Source organism: Sinohyriopsis cumingii, chromosome 12 (assembly GCF_028554795.1).
Source record: "Sinohyriopsis cumingii isolate HCF-2022 chromosome 12, ASM2855479v2, whole genome shotgun sequence".
Lineage (NCBI taxonomy): Eukaryota > Metazoa > Mollusca > Bivalvia > Unionida > Unionidae > Sinohyriopsis > Sinohyriopsis cumingii.
The window spans coordinates 50,330,442-50,351,694 of record NC_142972.1 but is presented as its reverse complement, the minus strand read 5'-3'; the positions used below and the strand labels follow the sequence as shown (position 1 = coordinate 50,351,694).

General features: G+C 36.2%; 1 protein-coding gene across 1 annotated transcript in view; it reads left to right on the top strand.

The window, feature by feature from the left end:
* Window positions 1-2,149: 2,149 nt before the first annotated feature.
* The window catches only part of LOC149786424 (RNA-binding protein 28-like), a 136,650-nt gene continuing 117,546 nt past the window's right edge, over window positions 2,150-21,253 (top strand). The window contains exons 1-6 of the mRNA XM_089976867.1: window positions 2,150-2,320; window positions 3,671-3,716; window positions 8,290-8,450; window positions 10,745-10,907; window positions 14,919-15,046; window positions 18,406-18,509. Of these exons, the coding sequence (XP_089832993.1) occupies window positions 2,197-2,320; window positions 3,671-3,716; window positions 8,290-8,450; window positions 10,745-10,907; window positions 14,919-15,046; window positions 18,406-18,509 (726 nt within the window). The 5' untranslated portion in view covers window positions 2,150-2,196. The remainder of the gene's footprint in view (window positions 2,321-3,670; window positions 3,717-8,289; window positions 8,451-10,744; window positions 10,908-14,918; window positions 15,047-18,405; window positions 18,510-21,253) is intronic.

Sequence of the window (21,253 nt, the reverse complement as noted above, 5' to 3'; positions counted from 1 at the left end):
CATATATCATTCATTGTTTTTTATATTTCATCACGTAATTGTTTATTATCAGGATCAAGTTCATATCATTCTGATTTTAATAAAGATATTTGATCATTTAACTGATTAACATTATTATTATTATTATTATTATTATTATCAGGCATATTTTATATTATCTTTCGTAATTGCTCAATCTCACTACGAAGTTTTTCTGTTTCTAATGAAGAATATGAAGGTGGTGGGGATAAAAACACTGGTTCCAATTTATTTACTTTTTCAGCATCAACCTTCTTTGACTTGTCAGGGTTACCAAGGTCATTACAGTCATCATCAATAACAAATTTATCTTCATCAGGAATTTTATTTATTTTATTAGATTTTCTAAAATCATTTATTGTCCAAATATCATATTCCCGAGTTAGACCAATATGATATTTTCTAGCTATTTCAGCTGCAGATTTAACCCAGCGTAGTTTTACAATCGCTTCTTCATCTTGCGGTGATAAAACTGTGACTTTTGTCATTTTGTTATAAAATAACGAATTTATTTTTTCCGATTATGAAATAACTTGATCATCGCATACTTGACAGAGAAAAATTGATCAATTTTTATTTTCTCAGAGGGTGAAGCCTCATACAATTCTCTAAATGGTTCTAGCGGTTTATTAATATTTTCTCGCACAACATATTCTGAAATGATGTGGGGTTTTTTTTGTCCGATATAAGACTGATTTTCAAATTTTCAACTAATTTATGAACAGAACTGGTGAATTTATCAACAAATTCCAAAATCACTTAGAGAATTGCGTGAAGTATTGCCCTCTGAAAAAATGAAATTCAACTGCTTTTCTACTGACAAATCGCCTAAAATAGGTGAAAAAAGAGTAATTTTGACTAAATGTCATCAAAATCTCAGATTTATCTAAGAAAATCATTAATAAAATATTTCAGACTCGTCTTGCAATGACAGAAGTGTTATTCATCACACCTTGTTGTAGAATAATAACGGAAAGATAAAATAATTATGATGAAATTATTTCTGCAATTAATTTTTATCCGCACATTTTATAGCACAACTTTTTATTATTATTGCCCGATTTCAGAAATTACTTGGGTTTTTTCCACACATTTTAGGCGATTTGCCTACTGTCTATCTTTGTTGCTTAAAATAATATAATAAATAACTGTATAATTTTTTTTTGGTGAAACGATTGATTACTGAAACAAAGTCTTGTATATTTTTGGCGCCATTGTCAGTTGGTCTTCTCACCATTTGGTCGATTAAACCCCCTATGGTGTTCATACCACGACTGAAAAATCAAATAAATAAGCATAATTAAAAAAACATCACGATATATCACATAATTTATATTAGCATGCGTTGGTCATTACAACGATTCCATGTATATATAAAAAAACACAAAATGTGTGACATTTTTTTTCACCTGGTCTGGCGCCATATTCCTCTGTCACCCCCTGTGCTGCTTACTTACCACCCGCATACAAAGATTAGTCGACATAAATTTAATAACTAGTGAGCGACCGATACTAGCACAGTGTTTGGGTGGAAAACTCGAGCACACATAGTGTCAAACAACGTTTGTGTCCTCCACCAATAATGTCATAAACAAAAAGGCGGAAATCTATTGCTTGGTCTATCCATGGTGATGCTGCGATGCTACGGATTTCACAATTTTTCTGGTAGATGGAGCAAGTGATGCCTTCTTAGCGTCACATTTTCCACCACCAACTCTTCCTCACACGTCGGATCACTCCGTGAATGACGTCATATCTCAACGGACTCTTAGAAATTTACCATTCAATTCAAGGAAGAGAAAAATAACCAAGTGGAGTTAGCAGTCTTCTGAGAGATGCATATCTGAAAGGAGGTCAGGCTGTGTTCTCTCCAACCCAAATTACACCAACCAATCATGCACCAAAATAAAGGGAATTAAACTTATTTTAACAGTACCGAAAATATACAAGTTCTGAGTTATTTTTTATAATAACCAGAACAATCAGTGAGGAAAACTTGGGAAATTATTTTGTTTTTCTTGTGCAAAATGCGAAACTGTAGAAAGGAACAGTAACTAAATGGCCAATAAAGTAGAGGTAGCTCGAAAATTTAGACTGGTGTAAGGTTAGATATTAAAGAGTTTCTGTTTTATATGCTGTATGGAAGATCCATCCCTGAGAGCTCCATACACGTGAAACATGGCACATGAGAGCAAGACGTTATTTGTTAGAAATTTACCGTTTTCAGCAACAAGTGAAGCTCTCGAAAAGTTGTTTGGAGAAATAGGTCCAATCAAACAATGCTTTGTCGTTAGAGAGAAAGGTCCGTCCATTTTAATCGTAATTCAATAACTACCGTGCATTTATTGAAACTACTCCCAATTCTCGATAGTATCAACAAGAAGAATTTGTTAGCCATCACCACATCTTGATCTTGGTTAGTTTAAGATCCATATAGCTTCAATATAATAGCATGGACATACATGTGACGAGGGAAGGTCTGAGTACTAATTATTAGCGCTACACAAGCTTAATACGCAGTGCGTCAACATTATGAAAATTTGGAGTGAAGACGAACGCGTTTAAGCCTTAATTAAATATGAATTAGGTGTATGTGTCATGTCCATTGCCACCAAAGAAACTCACATGAGTCACAAGGCTTTACTGTGCATCGTACATATAAACATGAATTGTCACCATTAAATGAAGGGGGAATGAAAAAATATACCATTCAGAAAATGTGCAAAACGAACTATTTTAGAATATATACGTTAATTAGTAAACTGTATTAAAAGCCTTTAGAGTTTACCCAAAGAATAAAGGTGGGATATAATGTGAACTTTATAGAAAAAAAAGAATTAATTTTGGTAGATTTATGGTACCAAATACATGTAGCTTGAGACTAGATTTGAACTGTTGTCAAATTAAATTCACACAAGCTTTAGGTACTGATACTCAAATATCACCAGTCAAATGGAACTTTCATCTTGTGTGTTCTTTTGTCTTCCTTTTGTTGTCTTTTCTGCATCACATGTCTGTTTCCCCGATAAATAAAAATAGTATTTAGCAGTTATCCTTTTGACAGATTGATGATTTGACAATACTGTTCAAATCGAATTCTGAGAAAGCTTTGATTACGTTCATGATTTGTATTTGTGTCATTACCTCTTTATTTTTAACACCATTACAGGAAAATAGGGCATCATTTATTTACCAATCATTTGCAGGTGCTTCAATTAACACTTAGTCCTAATTTCCTCTGGTTTTTGTCACCCCATTTTTGATATTTGGACATTTATGTTGGGATGTAGGGTCAGAGTCCATTCCCTATCAAAAAGTTGGAATTTGCCAACACCATTTGGTGTTGGCATGGGGTAGCTGCCTACCAGCTGTCCCAGCAAAATTGAGTGACCTTTCATCGAGATATACCTGCATGAAATCAATAGGAATAAATATGATTTATTTTCTCAGAAATTGTGACCATAGCATTCGTTATGTCGTTAATCCACTGACAGGAGACGAAAGTACATCGTTGCTGAAATTTGACCTGGAGTTGTTAGATTATCTTCGAGCCTGAAGCGTAACATTTTAAAACCAATACCAATGATGAATTTGTACAATAAAATGCAAACAAAAATCATAGCAAGTGACTCATTACTTATATCTTTTCCAGGTTCTGATAAGTGCAGAGGCTTTGGATATGTAATTTACTCTATGCGGTAAGTATTGAGAAAAGTAATTATTTTATTTGCAACAACAACAAACAATACAAAAGCATAAGTTATATAGTTAGGATGTCATCTTCAGAAGTGCGGTTTTGGCTTCAAGTTGTTTTCTGTCCTTCCACTCTTGTTAAATCTGGCAGATGTAATTTGTGTTGGTGTGATTTGGATTTTTAATGTAGCTTTAACAATTTTTCAGTGTAGCAGTTTATGGTTTTGTCTAGCACTGGGGCATTATGCCACAGACATGTAGCATGATGTACTATTCAGTCACATTATCCTGACACCAGGCTGACCAGTCATAACACTAACCTCTTAATGCTGAGCACCTAGTGAAGCAGCTGTTTGTACGTTTTTTTAAATAAGTCTTTGGTATGACTTGGCAGGTGTGTGTGCATAGCTGCCAACCCTCATGAATTTGGTGTGAATTTCACGACTTTTTCAGCGATTCACGGATTCAAGCCACAAGCCAAAAATTCACGAATTCTCCAATCCTCTATTATTTTAAATCTTTAATAAAATAACCAATTTCCCGTTAAGTGCTAGTCGTGATATTTGCAGTTGCTGAAACATTCTGGTCCTGCTGGTAGCAATATTAGTAGATCTACAGCCGATTAGTACAGTTGGCCCGGTAGCAAGGATTTTAGCCTATTTTAATCTATATGTATAAGAGTAGTTTTACAAATGCTTTTGAGAGAAAATGGGGCCTAACCAGAATTTTGCTCTGCGCATGCGTCACCAACACTGATTTGAGTTACCATTCAGCATCGCATGTAAGATCTTGAAAATGTCTTCACCACCAAGGAAAAAGAAATGTATTACTCAAAAAGTGAAGTTTAATTTGGAATATATCAGAAATTGGGCGTGCATTCTGCCATTAAAAATTGATATTCATCATGCTTTTTACACTCAGTGTGCCATCACAGAGATGATGCGAGGAAGCACGTCGGTTGCAAAAAACATGTAGAAGTTGGGAAAATTAAGAATTCGCAGATTTCAGCTCTGGTATTATTTAAACCATTGGTGGAAGACCTGCAGGCTACCAGTGCTGAAGCATTATTTGTGAGTTTTCTTGTCAAACACAATCTACCTTTATCAGCTGGAGCCCGTGCTAAACATTTGTTCTGAGAAATGTTTCCGGACTTGAAAATCGCTTCCAAATTTTACTTGCGGAAGGACCAAAAGTGATGCAGCTCCTGTGCATTCCTCACAGCAACAGTGACAGCGAAAGAGTATTTTCTCTTGTGAGGAAAAATAAGACAGACTTCAGGGCCTCCTTAGCTGCAGAAAATTTGTCGGTAATTTTAGTCACCAAGATCAACCAGCAGGCAAGAAGTCTGAACTGTTTAGAAAACAAATTTACGATCAAGCAGTTGAAGAAGTTCAAGTCTACCACAGTATCATGTCTTGATAAATAAATATTTCTGCATATATGTAGTGTTTTAGTTTTATATTGCGAACTTGATATAGTGTAGTATTGACGGTCAGAGTGGATGGAGTGGTCAGAGTGGATGGAGTTATTGTCATGGTATTTTTCACGTATTCATGTCCAAATTCATGACTTTTTATCCCTATTTTCACTAATTGTGAGCTTGGAAGGTTGGCAGTTATGTGTGTGTCGAACTTGCAACCTCCCCCATTCAAGGCAGATGCTCTAACCACTAGGCCACTGTAATGATGTTTTCCCTCATTAGAAATCAGGGAAATGTTTTAGTTCTATTCTGCATTAAACAATTTTTTGTCTTAGCTCTACTGGTCATTGAGTTTATGCACTGGCCACGTGAGTGTGAGTTGCCGAAGTAGGTGCTGTTATGCATCAGGACCATCTCGCACTGGGAATATGGTTGTTTTTTTTTCAATAGCTGGGTGTAAAGTACAAGTGACCAGGTAAGTCACCCAGCTCACAGTTGATAAGGAAAGACCTGCCGTCCAATAGCCTTTTGTCTATCATCCACCCACCACATGTCCCAGGGCCTTCCATTAGATTTAAATTTGGAGAGTGAGTTATCAAAGTATGTGGGGCAAGGGTGGGTATATGGTTTGTTTTTAAAGTAGTTTTGTGTAATGTGCAAGTAGCCAGGTAAATCACCCAGCTCCCAGCTGATAAGGAAAGCCCTGCTGTCCAAGGGGAAATGGTGCATTTTTTGTGATTGTCATGTAAATGATGTCATACCATTATCAGAATAATCTGATCTCTCACAGGAACTTGCTATCTAATGATTTTGGCTCACAGAACATGAGCTATTTATATGAGCCTTGCCTTTCAACACAGTGACCCACTTAATGATAAAATGGAATTGGTTGGTTGGCAATCCAGTCCATTATTTTCACCTTTTATTTGCATGACATTGCCTCACAAAACAAAGAGTTGAATCTCATTAGTCCCTTGGATGCTGTCAAGACAGTCACCAGACCATGTGATCACTGACACAACTGCATTCTCAGGTAGGATCTGTCAACTTTCACTGGATTTGTCCAAGAAAATCTTTCTCTGTAACTATTTGTCAAGTATGGAAGCCTACAGGATAGTGTAATGACTCTATAGTTTGACACTACTTAACAGAAAGAAGCAGAACCAACTAGTTTAGTAAAATCCACAAATGATTTATTTCTCTAATTTATAATGTGAAAAATTAAGAGAAACTTCCTGTATTGTGATTTGAATCCCAGATAATCCTAAAACTTCTATCACAAGTCCAAAAGTATAGAGTGTTCCGAAAGAATTCCAAGTCGTGAAGTATTGCTGATAGTGTTGAATAAGCTGATGCACCAACAATCTTGATATATCCCAATGATATAATTCAGAATAATTCCAAAAGTGTTTAAGTATAAAGCCAATGAGCACTTTGTAATTCCAATGAATAATTAAATGATTCCTCTCAAATTATATCTGAAGACAACTAAAAATAATTCCACAGACTGAACTTAAGTATAATTGAATAATTTTGTTTACCTCAACCTTATATGTATAAAAAAACAGGTGCAATAAAATTACCAGGATGTGGGTCACCACTTCATTTCTAGAACATTTTAAGTTTGTAAAAGGCTATTCTTTGAGCTCATATATCAGTCAAAAGTCAGGTACACACAAAACTCTATCCTGTATCATGGACAAATGTCAAGCACACAACAGAAATTAAATATATGTAACAGTAGTTCCTTGCACATGTATATCCACGTTTTTGGTTGTGTCAACTATTATTATTATATGGTCATTTTTTTCTTTACATTGTCAGAATTGTTCAGTATTTTACGATATTGCACACCTTCATATTGCATTCACGCACAGGACATGCGTGCCCAATAGTGTATTAGGAACTACTTTGTAAACAAATCGTGTACTCTCGTGTAGCAGACATTTGATGTTTTGGTTGATTAAATTTGTTTCTGAATGAACTCAAGCAGATTTTTCATGGACTGCCACACACCAGCTGCTTTGCTACATTCCACATTAACTTTTTTGATACAGTGTTTTGGATTTTGGTGATAGATGCCAGATTACATAAAATTACTTGGTACCTACAAATAACATGCAAGTTATAAAGGCATAAACTGTCTCCTTTAGCTGGTAATAAGAATGGCAAAAATATACTTGCAGTTTTACATTCTGAATTTCCTCAAAATGTACTTTCTTAGCAAATCCGAATTACATGAGCCATGTCATGAGTTCTCAAGCTTGATTACACATTTCGAAATTGTACTGTAAGTTCGACTATATTCCAAGTGCAATTACATCCTCCTTACTGCAGTGAAATAACATGAAATTCAATAGCATCTTTTTGATAATTGCAGTTGAAACACTACATATTTTTCCCACATTGTGATTTCAAATAGTCAGTGACAGAACAAACACATGGATGTATACACGTTTCTCCCGCACTGCTTCAGTCCGATGTATTTCATGTACAATTTGCACTGATGAAGCCAGTCCATAATCACAAAATTTTGTAGAATCAACAAAAATACCAAATCACACATAAATCACACATGAAACCCCAATCTTCAAAATGACTGCTATGATCACCTTAGTTGTTAGAGCGTCCACCTTGGATGCAGGATTTTGAACCCTGGCCAAGCCACACCAAGGACATAAAAATGGTGCTTGTAGCTGCTTCCCCTGTGCTCAGCATTAAGAGGTTAGTGCTAGGATTGGTCAGCCTGGTGTCAGGATAATGTGACTTGGTGGAACATCATGCTACATCTATGCGGCATGATGCCCCAGTGCTAAACATCACTTTAAACTGTCCCACTGCAGACATTGTTGTGACATGACTGAAAATTTGTTCAAGCTACATTAAAAATCCAAATCACACACACACACACACACACACACACACGTTTCAAATTTCCATTACCCTTTGCACTGGATTTAATTAATTTTGTCATGCAAAAACATACATAGATACAGATAACATTGACAAAGAAGTCTAGTACTGTTTGAAACAAGCTTAGCAGGTGAAGTAAAATTTCAGTGGGCATTGCTGGGTAAAATTATGAAACTTGCTAAATAAGCTTTCTACAAAGTTGGAAGGCTTGAGATTTAAAGAAAGAAATCTCTTGTTTTTAACAGAGAAGATGCAGTCAAGGCAAAAGATGAGATCAAGTCATTAGATGGCAGAAAGTTGTTCATCACCTATGCTGATAAGAAGAAACGTCAGAAGAAAAAAAAAGAAAAGGATGGAAAAGAGACAACTGAGTCTGAGGAAAATAGTACAAGAGTTAAGACAAAAGGTATGGATTATCCCTTTAATCAGTTTTTATACCTTGAATCTAATTTATTTGTACATTTTCGTTATTTACTCATTGTATGGTACGTTTGAAATAATAGCTGTGTTATTACTGAAGAATTCATCATCACTGCTTTACATTTTCTGTCCATTGTCTTAACCATATAGTCTCAAATGGTGCCAAGCTAATTAGTAAGCCATTCTTCTCAGCCATTGAAATCAATCAGCTTATGCTTCTTTTGATTCAGGAAGTCAGGTTGGGGTGCACATGATTTTGTTGGTCAAAAATCAATTGCAGTTGAATTCAGACTAAATAAATTGAGAACATCTGCAGCTAGCATACTGGAGACTTTTTATCTTCATTTTCTGATATCTACTTTATACTGTATTAATCGTATTGGCACATCCAGAAACATTGACTACTTTCACAAGGACACACACAGGCAGCTAATACAGTTTGGTCTGGGAGGCTGTGCAGCTGCAATCTTTGGATTATCGGTCCAATACTTGTAAAACTGATTTATCATGGCTTCATCTGCTTGGATTTGTTAAAAATCAGGGCAGTGAAGTTTTTATAATCAGTTTTTTTTAATTTTTCCAAACCACCAAATTTTGTACCATTGAAAAGGAATGAATTGAAATGATAGTATATCCTGTAATGGTGGAATATAGATTTTGCAATATGCAGAATACTGTATTTACCGTATATGCTGGGACACCATAAATTAATTTTGAAAGTAATTTTTTGTGCACTATATGTTCGGGGACACATTGTTTTGTTTGAGTTGTAAGTTGTGGTACATCTTTTAAGTCATTTGAAAATTATGTCTGAAAATGCACTACAACTGAAATTTTATCGTAAAAAATATAAAACTGTACTTGTACACAACCCTTTTCCTGCACACGTATGATCCATTCTTTCATTGCATTACTATTTGTTTTGGCTTAAACTGAGGCAATACATCACCTAAAGTGAAAACTGCAAGGACTAAAGTCAGATTTTGTTAAATCTGCACCAGTCATGCTAATTCTTACACTTTTGATCTACCATCCTGGAATGAGATCAAAGTACACTAGAATTTCATCCATATTAATGATCATATTGTCTGCGAAATCATCTCCTTCTCTTTTGGCCATCATGAATTCATCAAATGATTTTATTTTCTCCAAATCTTATGGGTGATGCTGGATCCTTGCTGTTGATGTGCAAAGGACTGTTTTGTGTCACTTTAAAAATGGTTCCATTGTTTCAATTTATTTTCAAAATACCCATGAATACCAGTGAAAAGGAACCAAAGTTAGCTTCTGTATCTTGGCCATCTTTGTATATCCCCTCACCCCAATAAAATCGGCACACTTCAAATAATCCAAAGTCAGCTTCTGAGGTCGGCTTGCTTTGTAATAAAAATAACCATTGTCTTTGATGTTCTGTCAGTAAGTTCAAACAATGAGTTTACTGCTCACTGCCAGTTGTGTCTATTCACCACTGAGGCTTCTATGTGCTTGGCATCTGTTGTTATAATTAATAAAAATGAGCATTGATATTTATAGGTAAATAGTGTACACAGCAATAACTTGCTGTAATGATGCTTTTTGTAACCCTTGCTAGCAAAAGGATTTGTCACTTGCACTTAAGTGAATGTATTTTCAAATAATGAATGTTATTTGAGAGATGATATCATAGTTGACCTGGATATAATTCAATCTTGGCTATTTTGCAACTGACACCGTGTCACATGTGAATGGCAGTTTTCTCCACGATATCAGTTTATTATTTCCCTCTCATTTGTGATTTTGTTGGATCCAGTTTTCAGTTGGATAACATATTCAAACCTTTGAGCGCAACCAAAAACAATTTGTTTCTCAATGTTCACATCAATGAACATTGTATCATGTGTTGTTGGACATAAGCAATACACATTACAGTATGGAAGCCTGCACTATATATACAGATTTCGTGGATATATTTTATTCTTTAATGCATATGATGGAAAAAAAAGGAATAAATGATAATAATACAAGGTTAGTTTCTTTCTTTTTATATTCAAATAAGTGCTTTGTTTATCTATTTTATTGCAACATGCAGTGGGCAGGGCTGAAATTCAATACAAATTTATTTCATTTCTTAAGTCTTGGGACATGTGACCTAGGTGAAAGAAAATTTCACCATTAAGTCCTTTGACAGGATCTTTTTATCTTATTGTGTCCCAATATATTATGGTAAATAAGGAATTTAGTAATGTTGTAGTCAGATTCATAGGAAGCAATGTTTACATTCTTTTCCTTTTCTGACTTTAGAAGAAAACACTGAGGAAGATGTCAGCAGTAAGGGTACCATAACAGCAAAGAAGGAAAAAGCACAGAGTGACAGGATCAGCTACCAGAGAGCCAAAACTGTTGTTGCTGGTGGATTTCCTTCCGATGTTACAGAGGAAGAATTTCAGCATCTCCTGAAGAAAATGTAATTTATCTTTGTTATCATCTGTATTCATGTATAAGTTTAGTCCAGCTGTAAACAACCCTGATTTTGCTGGTGTGGTATGTGATGGGAGGTCTGGGTCCATGAATTTTTTTAATATCTGATTTAAATGCGAGTAATATCCTGGAAATAACAATGTACTGAGCAGTTTTATTTGGCGACACTCTTATGTGTCTCTTTTGGCAACACTGATGAATTTTTGTAAGTGATTGGCATTGCCCCTTCCTATAATCAATCTAAATAACAACATGTATGACCTTCCACTGCAGGACTTGATTGGTTCATTCCCTGCATGTAGTCCTGGACATCTGGACCTTGACCACATGGTAGAAGGTTGATGCTGTGATCTGTGTACCTGCATCTTTGATATTAGTTTAAAAATGAGAGATGGGGCTGGACCTTCTTCCCCCAATTGCTTCAGGAGGGAAGAGAATTACTCAAACCAACCTGCTGATTTTGTTGCTAAGGAAAGTACATTAACTCTACCGAATTCATTACAGCATCTAGTCTCACCCACAACTGAGAGGAGTAAGAGAATAGCTGTTTTGACAAAGCAGAAAGTATTACTGCCTGTTGACAAGTTAGCAAGCCCCACCCCCACTCCTTCACTGCATCTAGCCACAAGGTTAATACCCCTTATTGGCCTGCTAAACTGCCTGCTTCAGATGCTGAAGTGGCTCAAGTAGGCATTTCTGTGGGGATCTGGGCTGAGCTTGCAGTGAAAATATTGGCATCCTTGGAACAAAAGGCTTATTCTCTAGTAACTGTAGTCGTGCATTCTGCATAGCTGCCAACCCTCACGAATTTGGTGTGAATTTCACGACTTTTTCAGCGATTCACGAATTCACGCCGTAAGACAAAAATTCACAAATTTTCCGATCCTCAGTTATTTTAAATCTTTAATAAAATAACCGATTTCCCGTTCAGCGCTAGTCATGATATTCGCAGTTGCCGAAACGGTCCGGTACCGCTGGTCACGATATTATTAGATCTACAGCCGATTAGTACAGTTGGCCCGGTCGCAAGCATTTTAGCCTATTTTAATCTATATGTATAAGAGTAGTTTTACAAATGCTTTTGAGAGAAACTGGGGCCTAACCGGAAATTTGCTCCGCGCATGCGTCAAAACACTGATTCGAGTTACCGTTCAGCATCGCATGTAAGATATTGAAAATGTCTTCACCGCCAAGGAAAAAGAAATGTATTACTCAAAAAGTGAAGTTTAATTTGGAATATATCAAAAATTGACCGTGCATTCTGCCATTAAACATTGATATTCATTCATGCTTTTTGCACTCAGTGTGCCATCGCAGAGACGATGTGAGGAAGAATGTCGGTTGCAAAAAACATGTAGAAGTTGGGAAAATTAAGAATTCACATATTTCAACTCTGGAATATTTTAAACCATTGATGGAAGACCCACAGGCTACCAACGCTTAAGCATTATTTGTGAGTTTTCTTGTGTTGAACACAATCTACCTTTATTAGCTGGAGACCATGCTAAACATTTGTTCTGACATATGTTCCCGGACTCGAAAATCGCTTCCAAATTTTCCTGTGGAAGAACCAAAAATGCTGCAGCTCCTGTGCATTCCTCACAGCAGCAGTGACAGCGAAATAGTATTTTCTTTAGTGAGGAAAAATAAGACAGACTTTAAGGCCTCCTTAGCTGCAGAAAATTTGGCAGCAATATTAGTCCCCAAGATCAACCAGCAGGCAAGAAGTCGGAACTGTTTAGAAAACAAATTTACGATCAAGCAGTTGAGGAAGTTCAAGTCTGCCACAGTATCATGTCTTGATAAATAAATATTTCTGCATATATATAGTGTTTTATTTTTATTTTGCGAACTTGATATAGTGTAGTATTGACGGTCGGAGTAGTCAGAGTGGATGGAGTTATTGTCATAGTGTTATTCACGAATTCCTGTCCAAATTCACGACTTTTTATCCCTATTTTCACTAATTATGAGCCTGGAAGGTTGGCAGCTATGATTCTGACTTATTTTCAGCTGCCTGATTCAGCCTGCTAAAAGAGGAATCTCTGTTGTCATTTGTCCTTCATTTGTTTAGAAGCAGTGTCAAACCTTTTTGGCATGTGTTATCCATATCCATGACCTTCTTTACCTCCACAGGGGTGTTGTTTTGGATGCATCTAAGAATTTACTACAGCACAGTAGGAAACTACTAAGGGATGCTTTCCTTTAGTCAGGGTTCTTTTCTGAGTGCTTATCCCCTCGCTTGCTTCTCTTAAGATAACAACAACAGCAGTCCCTTGTATCCACTCCTGACCTTTTTTAAACTGGCCAAGAGCAAAATCATCCTGATGGCCCACAGGGTCAGTCTCCAAAATTCTTTAAAGCCCTGCAGCCTCAATCAAATGAACAACCCATTTTTAGAGCTCCCTCTTAGTAGTTTGACCCTAAAAGCACATGCCACAAAGGCCCAGGGAGAAAGTTCATGGGCCCATCCCCACTCCAATGAACAAGTGTGGACAGCCATAGGGATTTACTTCCTCTCCTGAAGTGTTATTCTTCAATTGGTTCATGTAGGCATATCACTAAACCACTATTCAGAAGCTTCATCTGGCATAATAGTCTATGTCTTGGTCCTTTCTTTCATAAAAGATGGCTACAAGCTTCAGTTTTGGGATCTCTCTCTTCTCCGGTTCCCCATATTCCACAACCAGTTGAATCTAGTACATTTAAAGGAAGATAGTCACTCCCTTCTTCAGGAGGGTGTACATGTAGTAGAGAGGGTGTTATATGACCAATCTCCAGCATGTTGCTCCTGTTTTTTCCAGGTTCCTAAGATAAGAAGAAAGTCCTGTCTTGTTATCGACAGTTTCTCCCTAAACAAATTTCTGCTGTGGGAAACATTCAGTATGGAGACCACAGCCTTGGTCAGTAATGCTACAAGAAGTGAGTGGTCTCCATCACTCTTCAGTATGTCTATCTTCACATCCATATCTTTCCTCCACGTAGGGAAGTACCTGTGGTTTTGCTTGGATGGGGAGGTCTTCCAATTTCAAGCTCTGTCATTAGGTCTAGCCTTTGCACACTGAGCTTTCATCAGGGTCATGTGAGTAGTTGCAGACCATTTAATGTCACTAGGTATCCCAATCCTTAAATATTTTAGATCCACAATGGCTGGTTAGAGTTCTTCAGACTAGATCTGTTTTGATATTTGTCCATAGTGACCAGGCGGGGCCTTCTGCCAAAGTTAGAAAAATCAGAGCTCACTTCATCTCAAGATTTGTCAATGTCGGAATGAATTTCTTTGCAAACAGAGGAATAATCCATGCCCCATGGGACAAAAGGCTAGATCTTTTCCCTTTTGAAGGAGCTGAGAGGATTGACCACATTGTTGGCTCATCTTTTTTATTTCTCTGCTGGGGACCTTGAACTCCAAAGTGAACCTGGTTCTTTAGGCAGACAGCTTTTGTGCCCTCTCCAGTTTCTCACTTTGGCAGTCTTGAAACCACACAGGGACTCTCAGAATGCTCCTATTTTTATAACTCAGGATCATCTGACTTGGTGGACAAATTGGGACTGCTTTTTGGTAGGAGTCCCTATTCAAATTGGGACTGCTTTTTGGTAGGTGTTAACTGACACATCAGAATCAGGGTGGGGCACTCATCCCAAGATGGAAGGACAGGTTCTTCAAGGTTCATGGTCCTGAGAAGAATCTGTACTCTGCATTAAGAATTTGGAAATGAGGGGACGGTCTTAGTGGTTGTAATTGTTGATGCATGAACTGTATACTTCAGGCAGTTGCTCCGTGATTATTCAGAGCTCATGATTTTCACCCAGTAAAATCTGGTTTTTAAGAGTGAACGATTGTAATAGCCTTTTTAAGCAGATTTTAAGAACAGATTATAAAAAATTAATGCAAAAACAATGTTTTTTCTGTTTCTTGTCAAATTATTATCTCAGTTGTGATATGATAGAAGAAGAAAAAAACGATTTTCAAAGGGACAATATTTTGCTTTTCCAGGAATGTAAAAAATGTGGCCAAGTTCTCTATATCATCTAACAAGGACAAACAGGAGGCTCGAATCCAGTTCAAATCAGTTCGAGATGCTAAGAGAGGAATAACCAAAATTAATGGAAAGCAGCACAAAGGTAACTTCAAACTTTACATCCTCTTTAAAGTAAACAGCAGATGAGGGCAGCTCTTGTCTCATGTGATGGGTATATAATGCTCCACACAACAGGGTTGAAAAGTCTGAAGAAAAAATGCACTCACCTTGTTTGACAAATGATAAAAATATTCCTTTACCGGGTCTTCAGAATTCTTTTGAAATTTTATGTACTAGTAGACATGTAAAGTTCAGATTTGTCAATCAAATTTTCAGTTATCCTTCTTAAGCAAGTTCAATAAATAATACAATTAACTTTTCCTTGCAATAATATTGGTTCTTTTTTTGTGGTTTTTTTTTTCTGTTCAAAGAGTATTGAAAACTAGCATTTCTAAATGATTTTTTTTGCAGCTTTTATGTTCATTTAATAATTATTTATGTTTGAAGTGGAGAAACTTAGAGGCTCCTTGAAAGGAACCCACAAACTTTATATAAAATGCACTGGAATGTTTTTACATAAACAAATTCTTTGTTAATATTGGCAAACCATCTCAACAGTGCATTGTTAAATCCATTTATGCTGACGTCAGGTCTGACTACTGTATGACACGATACGCTCAAATAGTCATGCTACTGGGACTAGCTACAATCGACCAACCTTTGATGGCACAAACAGTAACTGCTGCAATCAACCAAACAACTGCTATTTCCTTCTCTTTTTTTTAAATGTACCTGAAAAAATAATTATTGCTTAAACTTCAAAGAAAACTAATTACTTTGAAACGTGGATTGTTATGTATAAATACTAAGCAAGTAAAAAAAAATCATGTTCAACAATTATTTGATGTTACTTTAATAAGAAAAGGGTATTTGTTTCCCCCTCCAAAGCTTTCCTTTTGCAGTGACTTTGACAACACATGCACTAATAATCAAAGAAAGCTGACTACAGTTTTCAATTACAGAAAAAAAAAACTTTATCATGTTTAAATAAAAGCAGTGAATCTGATGGATTGTTGTAATTTCCAAAGTGACGGAATATGTTTATTGTGCAGTGAAAGATTCCTTTTTGCAGGAAACGTTTTTGCTTTTAATCACTACCAGTGATGGCCAAAAATGCAAATTAAATTTCCAATTTTTTGAAACCATAGATATTTGGCCATCAAGTTAAATTAAGATGTTTCTTACAATTTTTAATTTGTTCACGTTTTCATTTCCCTCTGAAAAGCCTCATCCCATGGGCAGCCTTGGCAAGATAATAGCCAGCTCTGGCTGACCAAAATTGAGGCCAGTTTAAGTATATGTACATGTATCATGTAAACAACTAGTTACATGCTACTGGCAACAGGGAATATCATAGTGAATCAATTGGTGACAATCAGATATAGATCAAACGAAGATTGTCATTTTTATAGATGTGCTATTAGTTTTTTAATGGGATGTGACTAATACATGAATTTTATAACATGATATTCACTCAAGTTCTTGAATTTGTTATATACATGCACAGTACTTAATGCATTATGGATTGCACTTCACAAATGTATGATGTTAATATGCAAGTGTGTTTTGGACTAGTTTGTTTTCATTTAACCAAAAGCATGCATTTTGATGCCTCCTTTTAGCACTCACCCCACCCCAGCCATTTTTTTGTGTGCATGCATCATTTTCTTCAGCTAACTGACTTGGTTGGTTATAATACAGTTTGGTCTATAACATGGTTGGGTTCTATTGACCTCAACTACCGTGTTATAGTGGTGTCACACTTTACATGATTATTATTATGTGTACATATTCTGTCATGTTCAAATGTATTTTTCCATTGTTAATTGCACCTCTCTGGTGGTCTAGTGGTTAGAGCATCCACCTCGGATGCAGGAGGTCGTGGGTTCAATCCCCAGCCAAGTCATACCAAAGACTTATGAAAATAGTACTAACAGCTGCTTCGCTTAACAGTCAGCATTAAGAGGTTCGTGTTAGGACTGGTCGGTCTGGTGTCAGGATAATGTGATTGGGTGGGACACCATGCTATTGTTAAAGCTACGTTAAACAATCCAAATTTCACACACATTCACACACATTGTTAATTCCCCATTTTGGTGTTAAATGCTTATACCATATCTAATCATTTCTTTTATGTAACAAGTCCCAAAACTGGTTGACATATTTTGCATGAGGCAAACATGTACTGTTGTCATGATGTGTTGATTTTTATTATGCCTGTTGCTTTTTAAAAATTAATTATAAATATTTTTTGCTGCTTCATATATACATGCATCTATTCTGACAATAATATCGGTGTTTAGTGTGTTACTTTTTGGCCTCGGCAATGGCTGGCCAAGTGTTCTAAATCATTCCCATTTACTGATCACTGTCAACTCACCTCAGCCCACGTGGGCTTGAGTCTTGGACTTGGGCCAATTTGGGTATGTGAAAAAGCTTGCCAATAACTTCCCATGGGTCCTTGATTCTTACCAGGTTTTTCCCTGGGTTCTCAACCAATTATACTGGCCACCATATCCTGCACTGAAAAATGGTGTTAAACTCCAAATAACAACTTTTTAGATTTCATCAGTCATCAAAGCATGGATGTGGGGAGCAAGGGAATCAATATTTTTGTGAAAATATTCTAGCTTCTAGACATGTCAATATTTTTTAATTAATGATTTAGGTAAAAATAATGGGTCTCTAATTTTCTTCAGCTGCACATTTTTGACATTTTTCTTGGGCAATCACAAAGCTTTTTTGCAATCGTTATATTATGCATATTTCCGACCCATGCAACTTACACTGATGCTATTGTTGATCTAAATACCATTCACATGAAAACTTGATTTCCTGAATTAATTTCAGTGTGCTTTCTAAAACCCAGTTTCTACTGGTTACAATTCAGATCAAGTCTGCTATCATTAGTAAAGCTAATCAAATTTGAAGAATGAGCTTGAAGGACCTCAGATTAAAGAGAAGAGTGGTAGAGAGTCTGATGCAGAATTATAACAATATTTTGAACATGGATATCATCTTTAAATGGGAATGGCTCATATGCATAACAGAAAGTGACGTTAAGTCCCAGGAAGCAATTCTGGGTTTTGTAGTTGCTCTTTCTCAGTCCGAAGTTTTCTAATTTGTCGTCAGTTTCTTTGACATTGTTACAGATTATGTAACACTGGTCAAGATTCTGTTTTGCACAAGATTTCAAGAATAGGTTACATTTACCTTCTTTCTTTGTTATGTTGGCTGTCTTACAAGCGGTCAAATCATTCACTTGGTATTATCCTTCCCTATGCATGAAGAAGCATCTTTGTGATCATATATTGTATTTAAAATATCAGTCAAGACTCTTCTTCAATGAAGAGTGAAACAAATGATTTCATGAGATTTTTAATTTTTAAATTCAAATTGTAGGTCATGAGCTCACTGCCATTCCTCTAAAGCAGACAAAAGACAGAGTCATCCCACAGAAGGTGCTGAAAAAGTCAAGGCTTATCATTCGTAACCTGTCTTTTAAGGTTAGTATGTATTTGTATGTATACAGGATTGTTTACTTGTTAATTTGTCTTTCAGATTTGTGCAGTCATTTTTGGACACTTTTCTCAATAGTACATTTATCTTTAATATTTGTATTCCCCTCACCTCTCAATTGGGCAGATAGTGTTACCCATATCTGACCATGCTGTTTTGTCCTGCCATTCATCCATCAACAATTTGGTTTCAACAAGATAACTTTATTGTGAAGTAATTGGAATTTAAACACATTTGGTTAGAAGCCATATATTGATGAGACCTTGAAATTTTCAATTTTCAGCATTCTTTGTCATCATTTAGAGAAGTTGTGGCCTCCCACCTCCCCCATCTACTCTGACCAAACTTTCATTTCTTGGCCATCTTTTAAGCCATCTTGAAAATCATGTTATCACTACTTCTCCTGTTTTCACTAAAAGACGCGGATCTGATATCCCATATGGCTGTGGAAATCATGTTAATGCTACTGGTACTGAATAGATGGACATCTCAGCATGACTTGTAATGATGTCTGCCTTGTCCAAATAAAAATGGTGCCAGGATGACATCCAATATGTGTTCCACAGTAGCTGATTTGAAAATTTTGTTGTCATTGAAGAATATCAGAGATGGTTTGAACACTTGAGAGTTGAAAGCAAGAAATTCTCTTATCTTGAAGTCCTGTACATTCCGTTTGTCCAGTAGAGCAAGCGTCAGTCTCTTAGTGGGACTCTTGTATTAATGAGACATTAATTTGTTTTGAATTCTTAGCATTGAATGACATCATTTACAAGGGTTCCTGATTGGTCATCTGCCTGACATTGGTTCTGCAACAAAGTCAGATTTCGCAGGCAGCTCTTTATTGATGGATCCTTGAATGAGTTTGATTTTTAACATTCCACAGTATCTTTTAGTCTGCTAGTCAGAGATCAGAAGAGCATGTTTGGGATGACCTGTTTCCAACTGTGTGTTGCTGTCACCAATTCTCCTAAACTAACTGGAAGATTGTCAAAAATATTACATACAGTTTCATCAAAAGTCAGGTTTGGTCATAATGAAAATGGTTCTCAGATACCACTTTTATTCTTCACAGGGGCTATTTTAGAAATTTGGTTCTTGTTACTCTTCCTGAATGGATGGTAACATGTATACATAGGGATTTCAGGAAAAGACATTAGCAAATGTAAATTGTGCAGCTCAGACATCCAGTATGCTGACTATGGTGGCCATATTGTAAAATCTTGTCTGCACTACTACACTTAAATATTTGGACGGTCATATCGATATGGTGTTTTCACCATAAGGCTTCTTAAAATGTATTGTTAGCCCTAGATGAAGACTTATGCTGAGCTAATATCCAGTATGGTCACATTGTCAACCATCTTAACACATTAACCCCTGGAGGTTTTTTGTCATTTTTGCCTGAAAATCGAGTAGGAAACACATTTTGAAAGCTATTTCTGAATAGACTCAAAATCACCAAATCCCCAATCATCATTCAATAGCATACTGCCTAGTGGTGTTAGAAACATCAATTTTCGTTGACTATTTGACTTGTACATGAGCAAAAGGGTAAAAGTTGGACTTCTTTTTTTCTCTCTTTTTTGGTGCTAAACGGAGCCATTATTTTTGTATGGAGACCACTCTTTATTACAAATGCCCATCTTATCCTACTTTTTGCAAAGACTCATCTGTCTGTTTGCAGTTCATACTGGTTTGCCTTAGATCTGAGACCAAAAAGTCTAAAATCCAAACACAAAATCGGATTCTGACCATGGGCGAATTTTGGGTAAAAAAAAGTCAGGTCCAAAAAATGAGGTTTTTTTATCTGTATTTTGTTGTGCAACTAGAAATTCCAGATTATTTGGTATCATTGTAGAGCTACATCTGTCTACCTTTCTATAATACCACCCACTTTAGTGTATTATGCATGACCATGACGCTACAGAGCTCGGCAGTAGGCTACTACCTCCTGCCCCGTAAAGTCGTTGCTAGGGGTTAATGTGTTAATAGTTTTGTAATTGCTATTCCTCCAATGCTGAAGTCATATTAACATTGGGCTTTTCAGTTTTCACAAGAAGACTTCTTGTTGGTCCTAAATGATGATATGACCATCTTGGAAATTTTTTTATTGCTACTTGTCCTGATGGATTGTCATGTCCGTTTGGGGTTTTCACTAAAAGATTTCCTTGTGTTTTATTGGCCCAAAATGAATTTAGTGCCCATATGAGATCCTGTGTGGTGGCCAACTTGAAAATCTTGTATGTGCTATTCCTTCTATCCAGTTGGTCATGAATGAAAATAGTACTGATTTGACATCCAGTATAGTCACTGTAGTGGCCATCTTGAAAATCTGATTATAACTCTTTCTGAATAGATGGTCATATTGACATAGCATTTTCACCAAAAGACTTCTTAAGATCTGGAAAATCCTTTTATTGCTCAAGAATATTAGAAGTGATTTCAGTTATAAACGAAGAAACAGTCTTAAATTGGATTTCTTTAAATTGTTTTTAGTTAGTAATATGCCAGTCCTTATGAAGGAATCTTGTTTAATGAGGATAATTTCCTTACACACACACCCCCAATTTGTTTTCTTCTCCTGACTTTACTTTATGCTGCATAAGTTTTAACAAAAATTGTCATCTTTCCCACCTCAGCTTTATATTGATATAAACTTGAATGTCTGCCATCTTGAAAATCTTGTTATTGCTCAGAAAAAATCATCATTTAGACTTTAGGTTATTACTTA